Source organism: Bos grunniens, chromosome 1, assembly GCF_055505025.1.
Source record: "Bos grunniens cultivar Pamir isolate PY7600 chromosome 1, Bosgru_T2T1.0, whole genome shotgun sequence".
NCBI lineage: Eukaryota > Metazoa > Chordata > Mammalia > Artiodactyla > Bovidae > Bos > Bos grunniens.
In genome coordinates, this window is record NC_141165.1 from 15362791 (window position 1) to 15382462 (window position 19672).

At 49.8% G+C, this 19672-nt stretch overlaps 1 protein-coding gene across 1 annotated transcript in view; it reads left to right on the top strand.

The window, feature by feature from the left end:
• The first annotated feature begins 3795 nt into the window (after window positions 1–3795).
• C2CD2 (C2 calcium dependent domain containing 2) overlaps window positions 3796–19672 on the top strand; it is a 65681-nt gene continuing 49804 nt past the window's right edge. The window contains exons 1-2 of the mRNA XM_086315786.1: window positions 3796–4453; window positions 16657–16755. Of these exons, the coding sequence (XP_086171912.1) occupies window positions 4181–4453; window positions 16657–16755 (372 nt within the window). The 5' untranslated portion in view covers window positions 3796–4180. The remainder of the gene's footprint in view (window positions 4454–16656; window positions 16756–19672) is intronic.

Consider the following 19672-nt stretch of genomic DNA (forward strand, 5'->3'; position numbering starts at 1 on the left):
AATAACTTTGTATGTAGTTATGAAACATATATGATCCTAGACATACTATTTTAAAAAGTAACATCATCCTCACAGAGCCTCCTGGGCTTGGTAGAGGGAGACAATAGAACAGCAGCATGGAAACAGATGAGCCACCAAATGGGACAAGAAGCCTCTCCCCTGCTTCTTGTGCGCTCACAGCCAGTTGCTGCAGAGCATTGTCTGAGGAGGCCTTCGAAACACAGTGTCTGCTGTTTCCTCTCTGCTGCTCTGGGACCCACATGGTCCAAGGTTCAGAGTCAGGCCTTCCTGGAGAATTCCAGGCAGGTGGCTGCCTCTGGCGGCCCAGTAGGTTGAGGTGTAGATGGTTTTCCTTGGGCCTACAGGCTTGGGGACAATGGCCAGCAAGTACCTATGAGCCCCTCCCCTGCACCCAGACCCCTAGACCCCCACCCTGCCTGCTCACAGAAGCTCAGTTCCGGGGCTCAGAGGATTCAAAGCACAGTGGTTTCCTTTGAGGTGGGGTTAACAGCAGCAAGCCACTGCTGCAGAGTGTTATGGTCCCTGACCCACCGGGAGGTTTTAGGGGGTGACAGCAAAGTTCCTTCCTGGGTAGAATCATGGCCTGGTCCCTTGGGTTGAAGGGCTACAGGGTTAAGGACTGTCATCACACGTCAGGGGAATGCTGCTCTCCCTAGAGACTGAGCCGTCCAGTATCCTCCACACACCGGACGGACGGGACCAGGTGACAGAGCAGAAGTGAAGGCAGTCTGCTCTTTTTCCTCGGTTTACAAGAAGAGTTTTAGTTCCTATTGCACATTTTGGCCAGCTGTGTGTTCCTGTGAGCCCGTGACATCCCTCCTTTTCCTTCACTTTGCTTCTACACAGAAACAATTCAATACTTATATGTTTATCTTCCCTTTGAAAAAACTTAGAGCACGTGACGAATTCCAGACTGGGGTGGTTGTTAGTTTACAGTGTGTGACAAGCCTCTAAATGAGCCAGTGCGGGTAGCGTGCCCCAGAGATACGGCAGCAGAGGAATGAGACTGGTTCCACCAGTCACACGGGGTGCGGACGGCCGTCTCCCACCTGCCACCCAGCCAGTGCACAAGTGCACACCTGTACTCATCATGGAACAGGGAGACGGAGAGCCTGGGGTACCCAGTTGTCCCAGTTATTCTGGCAAGGAGGCCAGCCTGACTTGGATTATTGAACTGCATAGGTCTGGCTACAGATCAGAAAGTAATTAGAAGAAGAGATTTCTGAGAAAAGAAAAGCAATTCTCAACCCTTTCCGGTGTGGGTGCTGAGGGGTGAGCTACGGTTTAAGGGATTGGTAACTTGCTGGAAACTGATAGGATCACAGCACTTCCGCTTTTAGAAGGTCAGACCTGATATCAGACCTACCGGGGAAGGGCTGGTTCTCCTTGGCTCCCGCTCACCTGGGCCATTTGATGAATTCTCCTACCTGCCAGCTTCCAGTCCTGTCTCCCACTAGGGCTCTCAGTCCACCTACCTCCCAATTCCTACCTCCTTCTCAGATAAAGGGGCTTCCCTGATGGCTCAGACGGTAAAGAGTCTGCCTGCAGTGTGGGAGACCCGGGTTTGATCCCTGGGTGGGGAAGATCTGGAGAAGGAAATGGCAACCCACTCCAGTATTCTTGCCTGGAAAACCCACGGATGGAGGAGCCTGGCAGGCTATAGTCCATGGGGTCACAAAGAGTTGGACTCGACTGAGTGACTTCACTCTCGAAGAAAATCAGGCCCTTGAGTGTAAACTCCTTGGCTGCTCTCACCATATCAAACTTACTCTATAAACAACAAGGTTCTACTCTATAGCACAGGGATCTATATTCATGATCCTGAAATACTGCAATGGAAAAGGATATGAAAAAGAATGTATATATAGATCTGAGTCACTTTGTTGTACAGCAGACATTAACACAACATTGTAGATCAACTATACTTCAATTTTGTTGTTGTTGTTGAGTTGCTAAGTCACGTCAGACTCTTTGTAATCCCATGGACTGTAGCCGACCAGGCTACAGGATCTGACTACGGGATTCTCCAGGAACGAATTATTAGAGTGGGTTGCCATTTCCTCCTCCAGGGGATCTTCCCTACCCAGGGATCAAACTTAGGTCTCCTGTGTCTCCTGCATTGGTAGGTGGGTTCTTTACCACTGAGCCACCTAGGAAGTCCATACTTCAGTAAAATTAAAACAAAAAACAAAAAAACCTCATCCACCCTCATCTCCTTGCCTTCAGTCTCTAAGCCAGAAATGTCCTCTTCTGTGGCGGCCCATTCTGCCCCATGCCATGCACCAGGCCTGTGTTAAACCCTTCTTGTGGACCCTTGAGATCCCCTTCTAGTTGGTCTCTCTGCCCTCTCCCACTTTCTTCCAATCTAGTCCCATGTGTTGCTAGGTGTGATCTTTGTAAAATTCAATTTTTCCACTCTGCTTAAGACAGGTTGTTGCTTCTCCTTTTCTGTGGCACAATCTATTATCCATAACTCAGGTGCTCCAGGTACAGCCTCTGCCCCACCTCCTACCCCACTGCAACCCTCACAACATCCCACTCACATTCTATGCCTTGGGGTACTGAGCCACATGCAGGCCTCAGGGCCTTTGCACACACACACTTCTTCAAATACCCTTACACCAAGCTCGCCCTTTCCAGCCTGCACCTCAGCCTTGTCTCTAATATTTGGCATCCAGGGCAGATCTGTCATAGCATCTTTCTGTGGTTCTCTTTGCTCTACTGTTTCCAGGATTTGTGCATAATAGTTGTCAATAAATGCCACCAACCTCCCAGCCAGATCTAGATCCTAATGTCCATTGGCCAGACACTAGTCCGTCTTATCAGTCTCTCCCTGAGCCAGGTTGGAAAGGAAGGGTTGGGGAGGAATCATTGAGGACCCTCTGCTGCAGTGGTGGGGCCAGGACCCATACTGATGGTATCAGACAGGCAGACCCTGGTTGGCACCATCAGACCCAGCCAGAGAGACACCTCTGTGCCCAGGTTCAGTCAACCCAATTCAAGGTCAAATCCCCTTCATACAGCTGCAGAAGGACAAGCAAATCACTAACTTAGGGTTCAGGTTTGTCAGAATCTCAGGCTAGTGCCTTGAGGCATTTCCTAATGATGGGGGCTCACTCTGCAAGGTGAGGGGCGCCAGGAGGTGTCACACGCTTCCATGGGCACAAACTTCTTAATGAGCCTTCTTTCTGACGCTCCTGGGAGATACCACGGCAGCTCTGCAAGGGAGGGTCCAGACTTCAGAGTGCGAATGGTGGGTTTCCAGGGACTTTCCAAGGATGTGAAAACCAGATTCAGTATTCTGCTGGCGGGCAGACGGCAACCCTAGAAATCACCCTTCCATACGCACGCACACAAATATGCACACACACACGTGCACACATGTGTGCACAGATGCTCATGGAAATCCAGCCAGACTGCCCCACTGCAGCCTCGGCGTCGGGCTAATTGGAAAGTCCCGCGCTTTCGCGTCGCCACGCTGTGGACAGGTCAGGTTCGGAAGACGCCGCGCCGCCGCCGCCCTGGGAAGGCCCTGAAGCGGGCGGGCGGCGCGCGCACGTGGCCGGCCGGCCGGAGGCCGCGGCGGGGGCGGGGCCGACAGCGGAGCCGGACGCCGGGCCTTTAAGAGGGCGTGCGGGCGGGCGGCGTGGGCGGGGACGGACGCGACGACCCAGGCACAAGGGAGGCACAGGCCCCGCCCCGACCCCGGCCCGGCCCCGCCCCACAGGCCGCGCCCCCTCCCCCGCCCCGCGGCCCAAGCCTTCTCCGGCCGCCACTGGGCCGCGGGCGGGACGCCTGGGGCGGCGCGCGCAGGAGGAAGCGCGGCCGGCCGCGGCCCGGGAACAGCCCAGACGCCCGAGTCGGGAACGCCGGCCGCGTCTCTATCTGCCAGGTGCGCGGGGTTGGAGGCGCAGTCCTGGGCCGTGGCCGTCGCGCGCCGGCCGGCTTTTCCTCCCGCTCACCCCGTCCGCCCGGCCTCTCAGCGCCCGGGGCCCGCACCGCCAGCTGCCCTGATCGGCCCGCCGCGCCCCCTTCCCGCCCCCCGCGAGTCCCTGCCGGCGGCGAGCTGATGTCCTGAGCTTGCCGCCCGCGGGCTGTGCGCCCGGCCGGGGGCTTCCTGGGAAGTTGGGGCGAGGCGTGCCGGGTATGCGCCATCACCATGTCCCGCCTGGGCTCGTGGCTCGATGAGGTCCTGTGGCTGGTCTTGGTGGCTCTCTTCGTCGTGGCCCTGGGCACGGTGGGCCTGTACCTGGCGCAGTGGGCGCTGGCCAGGGCGCGACCCCGCTCCCGAAGGCGGGCGGCGGAGCCTGGCGACTGCCAGCGCCCAGAGTCGGATGCGCTGCTCGCCTGGATCCTGACTCTGAACAGCTGGAGGAGCCAGTGGCAGGCCGCCTGGGTGACCGCCCTGAACGATGAGGCCAAACGGAAGGGGGTAAGTTTCTGTGAGAACGGCCGTGCTGCGGGGTCGGGCGCGGTGATCTCGGGGTGTCTTCAGGCTCTTCTTCCCTGGAGCCTCTCCACAGCCCTTGACTGCCTCAAGGGGCAAAGCATCCTTGAAAGTTAGAAAGACCTGGAGACGGAGGACCGTCGATGGGGAATGAAGGCGGAGTGATTAGGTTTTATTACCCTGACGTGAAGCGTGCCAGAGGGACAGCCTGGCTGTTGGAGGGATTTGTCCAGGGGCCACTTCCCCTCTGGCTCTTACCTGCCCTTCCTGGCCGGCATCCCAGGTGGTTTCCCGTATTCGCCTGGACACTGGACCGCTTTTGCACCTGATTTATGAATCACTCTGAACCAAATATGCTTCCGTCTATGGAGCTGAATTTTACCCAGAATATATTACCCAAAGGTTAGCACTTATAATTAGTGACCATCGAGGGCAGCTACTGGCCAGACGTGTGCTGGGGCTTCAGGTACATGGAATCGTCTCTGAATCCTCACAGTTCCTGGAGCAAAGGCGTCCTCAACATTTTAGAGGTGGGGGAAACTGAGGCCTGGAGAGGTTAAGTAGCCTGCCTAGGGTCACACAGCCCGTGGGTGGCAGAGCTAGGATTTGAACCCAGCTACCTGCTGGTTGGGATAGTCCTCCTTAAACCATTCTGCCTGGCTCCCTGACATTTCCTGATTGGCTCAGAACCTGTGATTGCCTTGAAATGAAGCTTGAAATGAAAACTCAGGGGCTTAGTCTGAACTCTGTTGCCTTGGGCACCTGTGGTTGTGTTCCTGGTCTAGTTAATGACTGGGTGGCTTATTGTTACTCTTAAGGCATCTTGGTTTAATGATGCGCTCCTCTTGTCTGCTGTTTCTAAATATTCCGTAGGAGGAATGAAGGCCTGGTGGGTCTGGGGCACTAAGTCTTTGCCAGTCCTCCTTGCTCTCAGATGTACACGCCCCTCCACCTGCTTGGGAACTTAGTGGAGAAGCCCATGGCCTTTTGCTTTGGAAACAGCAAATGCTGTGTGTCTAAACTATCAGCCTTCAGAATACTCCATGGCGAGCCCTCTGTCTGGTCCTTGTGCCATGGCCTTGACTCATGTAGCCATGGACTTAAAAAACAGAAAAGCTTTGAGTGCGAATGAGTGTAAATCCAACAAAACACCGTGTTCTGAACTCTGGGAAAAAATTACCATGCCTTTTGGGTGCAAAAAGCCTTCAAGGTCATTTGACTTCCGATTGCCCTGGTGCCTGGAGTCTGTGACCCCTGCTGCCAGAACCGGACAGCTCTTCAGAGGAACCACCCCATTTCTTGTGGGAGCCCTGAAGCCCCGTGACCTCACCTGGACAAGCAAACACAAATTTGTTTCCCCTCAAAGCTGCTGTCATTGACCCCTGCTTGACCGGGTATCCTGGGCTTGGGCACTAGGGCTGAGTACACTGCAGGCTGGAGTTGTGAGCGGGTGAAAGTCTTGTCTCAGCTGGAAGAGACAGGGGCATGATGTGGGCCACTGATTCTGCTTCTTAGCCTTTTTGGAGCTGATCTGTAGGGCCCTGTTGTCACGCTGGGGCCCTTGAGAGAGTCAGGCAGAGGCACAACCCTCCCTCCTGTAAGTCTGGGACAGTCCTGCTTAAACCATTCTGCCTGGCTCCCTGACATTTCCTGATTGGCTCAGAACCTGCAATTGCCTTGATTGGAAGCTTCCAGATTACCTGTGTGCCTGGAGGGCTGAGAAAGGAGGAAATCTCTGCCCTGGAATTTGCGGGCAGCCCTTCGAGTAACTGGAGAAAATACCTGAAGTTTTCGAATGAAGACCTTTCTTCCTGCTCGCTTGCATCTGTGTGGGCGGAGGCCTCGGCTGGGGGCTTGAGTTGGGGGAGGTTTGGCTTATTTGCCTGTCCTCTGCTATTCACCATGCACTGCAGAATCTTAGACACTAGTTTTTCCAGAACTCCTGCCTGGAAGGGACAATGATATACTGAGTATAAGCTCAAGGCAGCTCTAAGTCTTCTCTGACAGCAGTTGGGTCTGAGTGTGATATCAGGTGGCTCAGTGTGTGTGTGTGTGGGGGGGGGCTGTGTGTGTGGTGTGTGTGTGTGTGTGTGTGTGACTCTGCTCTCTCTGGTACCTGGACGTGTTGCTTGATTTGAATTCAAATGGAAGGTTCTGCAGGCTGATAGGATCTGCTGCTGCTGCTGCTAAGTCACTTCAGTCGTGTCCGTCTCTGTACGACCCCATAGATGGCAGCCCATCAGATAGGATCTGGGTAACTGCTACTATGGCCTTGGCACGCCCCCTCCCCTGTCCTGGGCCATCCGATCGCAGCACTAGTGGCAGTGTGGGTGAGCAGGCCCTGCTGTTTTTAGTGGGTGTCCTGACCTGGCAGCCAGCCCTGCGGGACTCTCCCTCTGTCCTCCCTTCAGCTCGATTCCCACTAATCCCCGATTAGGGTTGACAACTCCAAGTCCGCGTTCGGCTCAGCGAGCCAGCTTAGAGGCCCCTCCTGCCCCCACGCCATGCCCTGGCCCAAGAGGAGAGCACTCCTGTCGCTGGGGGACTGGCAGTAACTCAGTCGTCTCTAGCATCTTCTGTGCAAGGTGGAGTTCTCTCCGGAGTGGAGCAACTCCTCTCATCCTGTTTTACCCCAGCTCGTATCTTAGGACTGCAAGGAACCCTAAACCCTTCTAGCAGCACCTCTTCCTTCTCCAAAAGGGGAGACAGAGGACTATGAACTGGAGAGACTTGCCAGTGTTGAGCTAGAACAAAGGGCCAGGGGTCTTCATGGTTCATCTACATCTGCAAGGGTCCATGGTCCCCCATGGGCAGCAAATTTGACTTTGAGACTCAAATATTTCCTTCAGTCCAGCAAGAAAGGATCAAAGGGTACGATTGTTTAACACATCATCCCCAACAATGGGGCTCGTGTCTCCAGGGAGTTAAAGATGGTTAGTAACTTGTGGAGTCTCCTTTGACCCTGGATGACCAGTGACTGAGGCAGGGCAGGCTCCTTGTATCAGGGGGTCCTGCAGGGTTTTGACCCTTACTCCTTATGATTAGACAGGATGCTGAGTTGGAGAGACAGATGAAGAGAGCGTGGCTGCTCTGGCAGCACATGCCTGGTATTTGGGGAACACTGGCAAATTGCCTAGAGACCTTTGAAAGAATATGCATGCCTGCCACCTCCCCCACTTCAGACCCAGGGAGTCAGCAGGGTACAGGGAGGCTACTGTATGTTTCACAAGTTCCCGAGGCTAGCTCTTCACTAGAGAGAAGCTGCTGGACACACACAGTGTCCATACGCCAGCCAGCATTCAGTCAGTTAAAGTCCCCCCATCCAGCAACACCTCTCCACACTGGCATTGCAAACACCTGACATCAGCTGCTCTGATCGCGGCTCGGTCCATGAGAACGGGAAGATCCCAGGATTGGTTCAGTCACCAACCTGGGAACTAATGCCCTGCCTGTTATCTGAGGGCAACAGTAGAGGTTTTCACTTTGCATTTCCGTGAATATTTACAAAGTGGTTTGGGGTGACATCACCCCAGCAGCAGTCCACACCCTTGACACCCACCGCTGACTCTGGGGCTGCTCTTTCCACAGCAGGTCACCAGCTCTGAAAGCCAGAGCCCATGGTCTTGAGAACCCCTACCCACAGGCTGGACAGAGCCTCCCTCCCAAGGCTGATGCTGTTGGGACTACATGTGGGGAGCAGTGGTCTGAGAGCAAGCACCATGTTCTGGACTTGTCTGGGAATGGGTTGCTTGAGTAGGCCCAGGCCCTGGTGGGGAGAGTCATGAAGCTGTTTGTTTCTTTAGTCCTTTGCCCCAGGATTCTTTTCAGAGGAATGTTCTAAATGTAGATGACCAAGACTGTAGGACAATTTGTGGTCTTCATAAAAAAAAAAGAAAAAAAAAAAAAAAAAAACGGAAAATGCCGTGTGAACTTAAAACATGGTATTAATAGCTCTGCCTTGTATATGAGCTGCAGCAATTTGAGGAGTAAACAAAGTGACCTGACTTGGAGGTTTCTTGTTCTGTAATGAGCTTCCTTCAAGTGCTGCTCACAAAAATTCAAGGTCCTTGAGCACCGATGGTGGCCACAGTATAAGTGGTCAGCTGGTAAAAATGGGAAGGTGACCTTGAGTCAAGTCACCCTTCACTTGACCGTCGAATTACTCTCCTTTCTGTTGCTCAAACATTGGGTTCTTTCCTGTGTGGGGTCTTCCCACAGGGCATTCCTTCTATCCCCAACACTTATTCAGCCTTTGTCTTGACGCTTTCGAACTGTGGTGCTGGAGAAGACTCTTGAGAGTTCCTTGGGCTGCAAGGAGATCAGAGCAGTCAATCCTAAAGGAAATCAACCCTGAATATTCATTGAAAGGACTGATGCTGAAGCTGAAGCTCCAATACTTTGGCCATGTGATGCAAAGAACCGACTCACTGGAAAAGACCCTGATGCTAGGAAAGACTGAAGACAATAGGAGAAGGGGGTGGCAGAGGATGAGATAGTTAGATAGCATTGCTGACTCCATGTACTTGGATTTGAGCAGACTCTGGGAGACGTTGAAGGACAGGGGAGCCTGGTGTGCTGCAGTCCATGGGGTTGCAAAGAGTCGGATGTGAATGAGCGACTGAAAAACAACAGCAGTATTTCAGGTCTCAGAACAAAAATCCCTCCTCCCCATTTTTTGGTGAATGCTGCCCCACTCCCACCCCAGCAGCACTGTGGGGTCACTGGTGCCCTCATCAGCTCCCAGGATTGTGAGGGAGGCCAGAGCTCTGTCCATCCAGGCGCAGCCCACCCGGTGCCGAGTGCTCAGCTGTCTCAGGGCATGAATAACAGCCCCTGTTAGAAACTTGTCACTGAAGGGGAGAAACGGTGGTGATGTACCTCAGCCTGTCTGGACTCAGGCCTCCCCTGCTTGGGAGCTGGCCAAGCCTGGGCCAAGCAAGCTGTTTAATGTGCTTTGTTTTTCACTTGTAAAGCATCAACCTAAAGGAGGCTCACTGATGACTCTGCAGATTGTCAGTAGAAACGAGGAAGAGATGCCAGTTCAGGTTGTTCTTTGCGCTCACCCATTCTCTCAGCAAGATGGGGATTCAGGGGAAGGAAGAGTGGGCGTAGTGTTAATGTCAACTAAAATGCAGCCAAAGCTAACTTCCACTCCCGCCAGCCCCCCGGCTTGTTGAGTAGGGAGGGGACCTCTTGAGCTGCTTGGAAGAGCTGTGTCTTCTCTGCTTAGGTTGGCAGGCAGCTCTGGGGCTGTGTGACCTTGGGCAAGCCCTGACCTCTCTGTGCTTCATCTCTGGAAGAGGATAACTTGGGGTTCAGTCTGGGAAACGGCAGCTAGTCCAGATGAGATGACATCTGTGTGAAGCCGTTAGCCAATAGGGTCAAGATGGGCTGCTTTCTTGTAACATCCCCTTAAAAAAAACTTTAAAATTTTTTACTGCTTTTAGATTTAGAGAAAAGTTGTGAAAACAATTCAGAGTCTCTATCCTTTCCTTATCCAGCCTACATAACCATACAGGGCCGCAATAATCAGAAACAAGAAATTACATTGGTACAATGTTACTATAATTCATAGTACAATGATATTAACATTGTAACAGTATAAAAATTAACATTGATACAGTGTTACTATAGTTCATAGTACAACATTAAAATTGTAACAGTATAAGAAATTAACATTGGTACAATATTAGTATAATTCATAACATAATGATATTAACATTGTAACAGTATAAAAAATTAACATTGGTACAGTGTTACTATAAAACTTTTTAAATTTATTTTTATTTTTGGCTGCCCTGGGCTGGGCTTTTCTCTAGTTGAAGAGAGCTGGGGCTACCCTCTAGTTGCAGAGCATGGGCTCCAGGGCGCACGGGCTTCAGTAGTTGCAGTGAGTGGGCTCAGTAGTTGAGGTTTCCGAGCTCTGGAGAACAGCCTCAGTAGTTGTGGCACACGGGCTTAGTTGCTTCGAGGCATGTGGAATCTTCTCGGATTAGGGATCAAACCTGTGTCTGCTGCATTGGTTAGGTGGATTCTTTACCACAGTGCCAATTCATAGTACAATGATATTCAGTTCAGTTTTTCAGTCGTGTCCGACTCTTTGAGATCCTATGAATCATAGCACACCAGGCCTCCCTGTCCATCACCAACTCCCGGAGTTCACTCAAACTCACGTCCATCGAGTCGGTGATGCCATCCAGCCATCTCATCCTCTGTTGTCCCTTTCTCCTCCTGCCCCCAATCCCTCCCAGCATCAGAGTGTTTTCCAATGAGTCAACTCTTCTCATGATGTGGCCAAAGTATTGGAGTTTCAGCTTTAGCATCATTTCTTTCAAAGAACACCCAGGACTGATCGCCTTTAGAATGGACTGGTTAGATCTCCTTGCAGTCCCAGGGACTCTCAAGAGTCTTTTCCAACACCACAGTTCAAAAGCATCAGTTCTTCGGCACTCAGCTTTCTTCACAGTCCAACTCTCACATCCATAGATGACTACTAGAAAAACCATAGCCTTGACTAGATGGACCTTTGTTGGCAAAGTAATGTCTCTGCTTTTGAATATGCTGTCTAGGTTGGTCATAACTTTCCTTCCAAGGAGTAAGCGTCTTTTAATTTCGTGGCTGCAGTCACCATCTGCAGTGATTTTGGAGATCCAGAAAATAAAGTCTGACACTGTTTCCACTGTCTCCCCATCTATTTCCCATGAAGTGATGGGACCAGATGCCATAATCTTAGTTTTCTGAATGTTGAACTTTAAGCCAACTTTTTCACTGTCCTCTTTCACTTTCATCAAGAGGCTTTTTAGTTCCTCTTCACTTTCTGCCATAAGGGTGGTGTCATCTGCATATCTGAGGTTATTGATATTTCTCCCGGCATTCTTGATTCCAGCTTGTGCTTCTTCCAGTCCAGCATTTCTCACGATGTACTCTGCATATAAGTTAAATAAGCAGGGTGACAATGTACAGCCTTGACGTACTCCCTTTCCTATTTGGAATCAGTCCGTTGTTCCATGTCCAGTTCTAATTGTTGCTTCCTGACCTGCACAATGATATTAATGTTATTCTAATATAAGAAATTAACGTTGGCACAGTGTTACTATATTTCATGGTACAATGATACTAGCATTGTAACAATATAAGAAATTAACAAAACATTTTAATAAACTGCAGACTCTGCTTGGTTTCCCTTGTTTTCCACCAGTGTCCTTTTCTTGTTCCAGGGTCCCGTTCAGGTCCTACATTTGTTGAGTTGTTGCTTTGTGCTTGTCTCCAGCAGTCTGTAAGAGTTTCCTAGTCTTCCCTTGTTTTTTCATGACCTTGACAACTCTGAAGAGTATTGATTGCTGTTTTGCCAAATATCCCTCAGTTCGGCATTTTGCACAATTGGGCTGCAGTTCCACAAACCACAGAAGGGATGTGCCCCTTTGAGTGTACTGTTTCATGGGTTTATGACGTCAGCGTGGCTTACCAATGGGGACTGTGGCCTTGATCCCTGTGTTAAGGTGATTTCCACCCATTTCTCTTCTTGTATCTTACGTCTCCCTTATCCTCTCTCCCTATAGTTAACAAATATCTTGGGGAGATACTTTGAGACTGCACAAATCCTGTTACTCCTCACACTTTCGCACACTGATTTTGGCATCCACGTATCTAGTCTGCAACACTTCTGTGGAGTTTGCCTAATGATGATTTTCTCTTTTTCTGTCTTTCCTTCTGCATTTATTCATTGGAATTCTGTTGCAAGAGAGAGCTGACACTTCTCTTCCATCTATACATTTTTTTGAGTATTTACATAAGTGTGTATTCATGGATATTTGCTTTATTCCGTGGGTTACAACCCAGCATGCATGTGCTCAGTCATGTCCAACTCTTTGCAGCCCCAGAGGCTATAGCCTGCCAGGCTCCTAGTCCATAGAATTTTCCAGGCAAGAATACTGGTGTGGAATGCCGATTCCTACTCCAGGGAATCTTGCCAACCCAGGGATCGAAACTTCGTCTCTTGAGTCTGTTGCCTCTCCTGCATTGGCAGGCGGATTCTTGCCCGCTGTGCCCCTTGGGAAGCCCCTATAATCCAGTACCGTCACTATTTGTTCTGTTGTTTAAACTGTTGTTGTTTTGGCCACTAGAAGCTCTTTTGTGTTCTTCCACATATATATATATATAGCATTTATATATATATATATTTTTATATATATATATGTTAATATATATATATTAGCATTTCCTTGATGGTTCTGCAAGATGTTTGTTGTAGACTCATCTTGTATTTTCTTCTTCTCTGGCCCTGGATTTGACCACTTCTCCAAGCAGCTCTGATTCCTTTTACTAAAGAATTATTTAGAATACAAGATCTGGGCATCAGGGGTGCTTATTACTGCTGGGGTCTCATTGCTTCTAGACCCTCTTAGTGAACAGACCTAGGAAAGATACATATGGATGGCACAGATTCATGTAACGCGTCTCTCTGCCTCTATCTTCAAAATCATGACTATGCTCACACCCCTTTCATGCTGTTGGAGAAAGGAATGGCAAACCATTCCAAGTATCCTGGCTTAAAACTCAACACTCAAAAAACTAAGACCATGGCACCTTGTCCCATCACTTCATGGCAAATAGATGAGGGAAAAATGGAAACAGGGACAGATTTTATTATCTTGGACTACAAAATCACTGCAGATGATGACTGCAGCCATGAAATTAAAAGACACTTGCTCCTTGGAAGGAAAGCTATGACAGAACTAGACAATGTGTTAAAAAAGCAGAGATATCACCTTGCTGACAAAGGCCCATATAGTCAAAGCTATGGATTTTCCAGTAGTCGTGTATGTATATGAGAGTTGGACCATAACGAAGGCTGAGCAAAGAATTGATGCTTTCAAATTGTGGTGCTGGAAAAGACCCTTGAAAGTCCCTTGGATGGCAAGGAGATCAAACCAGTCAATCCTAAAGGAAATCAACCCTGAATATTCATTGGAAGGACTGATGCTGAAGCTGAAGCTCCAATACTTTGGCCACCTGATGCCAAGAGCCACCTCGTTGGAAAAGACCTTGATCCTGGGAAGGACTGAAGGCGGGAGGAGAAAGGGGCAAGAGAGGATGAGATGGTTGGATGGCATCACCGACTTAATGGACATGAGTGTGAGCAAACTCTGGGAAATGATGAAGGACAGGGAAGCCTGGCGTGCTACAGGCCATGGGGTCACAAGAAGTCGGACATGACTGAGCCACTGAGCAACAAATACTGATCACCAAGATTCCAGGTCAATGGCACAGAGTTCATTTTCATCTTCCCCTTTCCTTATCTCTAACTTCCTCCTCCAAGAGCGAGGCATCTGGGACTCAGTGTCTGTAACGTACTTATTTGGTCAACTCCAGCGTACATATAACGTCCTTTCTGGATTGCTGACCTGTACCCCCGTGAGAAGCACATTTCCTGCCTAGATTCTCGCGTTTATGTGCAGCCAGGACCCTGTTTTCCTGTTTCTCAGGTTCACTCTGTCTCCTGCCGCTTCTGGCGGTTGTGTCCTTTCCCTGTGCGGTTACGTTTGTGTTCTATCTGGGGCTCCTCCCACATCCCGATTTTTCACAGCTCCATCTTTAGCCAGTGATTTGGGATGCCACTCTTGTCACTGACTGTTTCCATACACGTTGGGGTCTATTCTGAATGCCCGGTGTTGGCCCCACTGGTCATCTGTGTGTTCGTGGGCTGGTACCACACGCCTGGAATCCTTGAGGTTCTGTACATGCATGCATGCTAAGTCACTTCAGTTGTGTCTGACTCTGTGTGACCCTATGGACTGTAACCCACCAGGCTCCTCTGTCCATGGCATTATCCAGGCAAGAATACTGGAGTGGGTTTCCATTTCCTACTCCAGGGGATCTTCCCGACCCAGGGATCAATCCCACATCTCTTCCATCTCCTGCACTGCAGGCAGATTCTTTATCACTGTGCCACCTGCGAAGCCCACAGAGGTTCTGTAGTGTGTCTTAATGTCCCGGAGAGCTGGTGTCTTGTGTTTCTTTTTCAGTTGTTCTCCTGGCAATTCCTGCCTGTTGCTTTTCCTTGTAGATGTAAAGTCTTTCTTTGGTCTGAGTGGGATTGAGTCTGGAACAAGGCTGCCTGCCCACGGACAGAGTGCAGAGATACAGGGATTTTGCTGCACACAGGCTGGGCTCTCTGAAACTCCAGGATCAATCAGAAAGGGAAGGGGAACTTTTGGGTCCTCATTTTAACTGAATCATGTATTTTCTTTGTGAGCCTGCCTCTTGACATTAACTTTCCTAGCAGAATATCTACAGGGTTTTCATTCAGAAGGTGCCATGGGTAAGAGGGTGTAGATGGCACCTCCTGGTGGGCAGGGGGCAGGAGGTGACATCCAGGCAGCTTAAGTCTACGTGGTCTCTTCAGGCTGGGGTAGAAGGTACATTGTTTCACATGCAGTCCCCAGGAGCTGTGGGGCTTCCCAGATGGTGCAGTGATAAAGAATCCTCCTGCAGTGCAGGAGACACAAGAGGCATGGGTTCTAGCCCTGGGTGGGGAAGATCCCCTGGAGGAGGAAATGCAACCCACTCCAGTATTCTTGCCTGGAGAATCCCATGGACAGAGGAGTCTGGTGGGCTATAGTCCATGGGGTCACAAAGAGTTGGTGGTGGTCTAGCAGCTGTAATGACTCCTGTGAGGGGTCAGTCTCCTGCCTAGCGCTGCATTCTGTGCTGGGGCTGCTCTTTCAACCAGGAGGCCTGGCACACAGGGCGATGTCATCCCCAAGCCACTGGCCAGCAGGTCGCACCAAAGCAAGCTCTAGCCATGGAGAACATCCGCAGAGCAGCCCCCGAACCATGACCTCATCACTCTCACGAAGTAGATTTAATTCTCCCCTGATGGTTTGTAGAGGTGAGATTGATGTCGCTAAGACAAGATGAGGTTAGAAGAACGTCAGTGACAGTGTTCTGTGCCTGTAGGTGTACGCTGCATCACTGGGGATTCTTAAGAAACAGCCCTGGGCTGACTTCATTCTTGCTCATCCCCACTGCACTTGCCAGGAGAGCTTTCCTGCCATTTGTACCTTTTCTATCCCCCACCCTTGATCTTGCCTTGCAGTTGGAACCAGCTCATCACAGCCAGGAGTCTTGGAAATAGATGAGATGTGGTGGGGAGCTGTGGGGCTGAGTCTGTTTTTTAAATACGTGATCAGAACTCATTTGATGATGATGGGCTTTCTGGAGCATATCAGGAAGAGAGTTGAAGGAGAGTTTCGTTCCAGGGTCATATTGTTGGCATATGTGTTCAGCCTTACAAGAGAACTTATTTTTTAAAAAACCAAGACCTGGTTGGTAATCCAAGTCCTGATTTATTCTTTCATAAAGCATTAGTCTTGTTGCCTTGTGGTCATATTAATTGATTTGCATGTCTTACATTGAAGATTTTAATTGTAAGGACCAAAACTTAATGCAGAATTTTAACGCAAGATTTTAATTGCAAGAACTTGTCACCTGCCAGAGTGACAAGCTGTGGAGGACATTTCTGGGAGGGTATGAGAGGATGTGGAGAGCTGAAGGTGGAGTTAAACCAGGAGACCATGGAGGGCAGGAGCCTGGCAGCTCTGGGGATCCTCAAAGCAGGGACTCAGGAATCTCATCCTTGAGCAATACTGCCGGCTGGCTCATTTCCAGGCTAGGAATCCTAAATTCCACGGAGAAGCACCTGTCTGCTCCCCACGGGTTCCTGCCCACCTACCACTTGGGCATCGGGAGAAGAGGGTAACCTAAGGAGAGTGCCTGCACCCCCTTGGGGCAGGGAGAGGTGATTCTCTGAAACTAGAGAGAGGTTTCCTAGAGAAAGGGGAGAACACAGCCCATGTACCTGCTGTGCCCCACCTGCAGGCCAGCCGCGCACCCACCCTCCTGGGAGCCTGGGCTTCTCCACTCTCACTGTGAACCTGAGCTCTCAAAACCCCCTCTGCCGTCTTCATTGCCACATTTTTTATTTTGTCTCTGAGTTTCTTACTGATATTTGTCCATGGCTGCTCTTCAGAAGCACACATTGAACTAAATGAAGTCATATCACATCTTCTTAGAGCTGCAGAGCTGCAGAGCTTTGCAGCAAGTACGTCATCTCCTTTAGAAAGTAGCTCCCCCCGCCCCCCCACCCTCCCAGGGCACCGTCTCCTCACTCTGCTCTTCTGTTCCAGGGCCCGCTGCTCCTCTGCTTCCAGGAGGACCTGCTGCAGCCACCCCTAGAGCTGACTGTGCAGCAAGTCTCCAGCGTGGCCCAGTCGGCCCAGGAGAAGGTGAGCCAGGCGCCGTCACCTGCTGGAGGCCTTTCCTCACCCAGGAAGCCAATTTAAAACTGGGATGTATAACTGGGTCACTTTACTATACACCAGAGATTGACACAACATTGTAATCAACTATATTTCGGTTTTCTTTTTTTTTTAACTGGGGTGGGGGAATTTATTCTTAGAATTATTGAAAATGCCAGACATCTTACACCAAAAAAATAAATAAAATATGGCCCATCACTGATGAATGGATAAATGAAATATGGCATTCCCACATGATGGAGTATTATTTGGCCTCATGAAGGAATGCGATTCTGACACATGCTCCCACATGGATGAGCCTTGAAGACATTCCACTAAGCGGAAGAAGCCAGACATGACACATATTATGAGATTCCATTCATATGAAATATTTAGAATAGATAAATCAATAGAGACAGAAAGTAGACAAGTAGTGTCCAGGGCCTGGGAGTGGGCTGTGAACAGTGACTGCTAATGGGGATGGGATTTTAAGGGGTGATGAAACGTTCTAAAGGTGGTGCTGGTGATGCTCGTACAACAATGTGAAATGTATTTAACAAATATTTAGTATATTTAAAAGCCATTTGATTGTATAGTTTAAATGATTGGATTATATGTAAATTTATATACATATCAGCTCAGTTCAGTCGCTCAGTCATGTCTGACTCTTTGCGACCCCATGAACTGCAGCATGCCAGGCCTCCCTGACCATCACCAACTCCCAGAGTCCACCCAAACCCATGTCCATTGAGTCGGTGATGCTATCCAACCATCTCATCCTCTGTCGTCCCCTTCTCCTCTCGCCCTCAATCCCTCCCAGCATCAGAGTTTTTTCCAATAAGTCAACTCTTCGCATGAGGTGGCCAAAGTACTGGAGTTTCAGCTTCAACATCAGTCCTTCCAATGAACACCCAGGACTGATCTATAAATTTTATTAAATTATAAACATACATTTTATAATTTATAAAATGTTGTTTAGTTGCTAAGTCATTTCCGACTCTTTGTGACCCCAAGGACTGGAACCTGCCAGGCTCCCCTGTCCAAGGAATTTCCCAGGCAAGAATACTAGAGTGGGTTGCCATTTCCTTCTCCAGCGGATCTTCCCGACCCGGGGATGGAACTCATGTTTCCTGTATTGGCAGGCGGGTTCCTTACCACTGTGCCACCAGGGAAGCTCTAGATTTATATAGGTACAGTTATAAATAATATGTGAATAATTCTGTAGCATGGTATATAGATTTTAGCCATTTAGCTATTACACAGAGTTTATTTTATAGTTGCTAACAGTTCACAGGCTGAAATTATTTATTACACTGGTCAACTACCACAAAAAATGGGAAGAATTTTTTGTAATAAAAAGTCTCTGTGAAGTGCTGAGAGACTCTCAAGTGTAAGCTTCCTCTTGGATCTTGATGTTTTATTGTCAAGTTAAATGCATACCGTTTAGCAGACTGTGAGGAGGAGATACCTGGCTGGCCCCTGGGCCCAGAAGGAGCTCCCACCCGGCCCCTGGAACCCCATCCTTGTGTATCCCCGCCCACCCCCACCCTGGGTCAGCTGAACATCATTTGTGCATTTCAAATGTTTATTGTTTTGTGTGTACGTTTTCCCAACAAGCTTTCTCTTTATAAGAACATGGCAGTTTGAATGTTCACCCAGGTTGGTTTTTGGGGCTCTAGTTCATTTAGCTGGAACTGCAGTTCACGACTCTGGGTGGGCACAGGCAGCTTTGTCCACCTTCCGCAGATGGACAATGAGATGGTTTTCTCTTTTTCACAAGTGCAGCAAGGCTGCCCTGAACTGTCTCCTGAGTCCTCAGACTCAAGCCTGGGAGTATCTCTGGGGCTGGTGTGGGGTTCCTGGGTTGTAGGTACACACAATCAGCTCCACCATGGACTCCAGAATTGGTCACCCAGGCACTGACCCAGCGTCCTTTGCCCTGGCAATGCAAAAGGGCTCTCTCTCCCCATGCCCTGGTGGATCCTGGAGTCTCAGAGCTCCATAACCCCTGCAGGAAGCATGGGAAATCCCTGGGAGATGTTGGGAGAAAACTGGTGGCAATAAGGCAGGATGCTGGCACCAGCACAGCCCGTGAGAGCTGGAAGGGGCCCTGTGAGCAGATGGTGCAGTGCCCAGGTTTCAAAAGCTAGGGGTCTGGGGGCAGCTTGCTGTAGGCCTGGCCTACCTGAGTCCCCTGCTTGGGATGTGCCCCTGTGCATTGATTGAGTGCCCTGCTGCTGCTGCTGCTGCTAAATCACTTCAGTCGTGTCTGACTCTGCGCGACCCCACAGATGGCAGCCCACCAGGCTCCCCCGTCCCTGGGATTCTCCAGGCAAGAACACTGGAGTGGGTTGCCATTTCCTTCTCCGATGCATGAAAGTGAAAAGTGAAAGTGAAAGTGAAGTCGCTTAGCTGTGTCCGACTCTTAGCGACTCCATGGACTGCAGCCTACCAGGCTCCTCTGTCCAGGGGATTTTCCAGGTAAGAGTAGTGGAGTGGGGTGCCATTGCCTTCTCCAGATTGAGTGCCCTATTATTGACAAATAAGCCTCAAGTCCCTTTGTGATGGATGGTTTCTGTTCCCTGATTTCTGACACTGTCAGTATTAAGAGAACAGAGCTCAGAGACTGGCTTGGAGGTGCTGGGGAGGGAGCAGGGATGAGAAATGGCCATAGACCATTTTTAAAGGTCTTGATATATAGATAGTACCAGAAACGCAACGTTTGGAAAGTGAATGGTTAAACTGTGTTTGTTTTAATACCATGGCAGAAATATTGCACACCCATCAAAAAGTTGAAAACAATGTATAGAAGTTGCACAGGCTTTTTTTTTTTTTTTAAGCCTGTCATTAACTCTTTTTTAAACATTTAATTAATTAATTTTTTATTTTGGTTGTATTGGGTCTT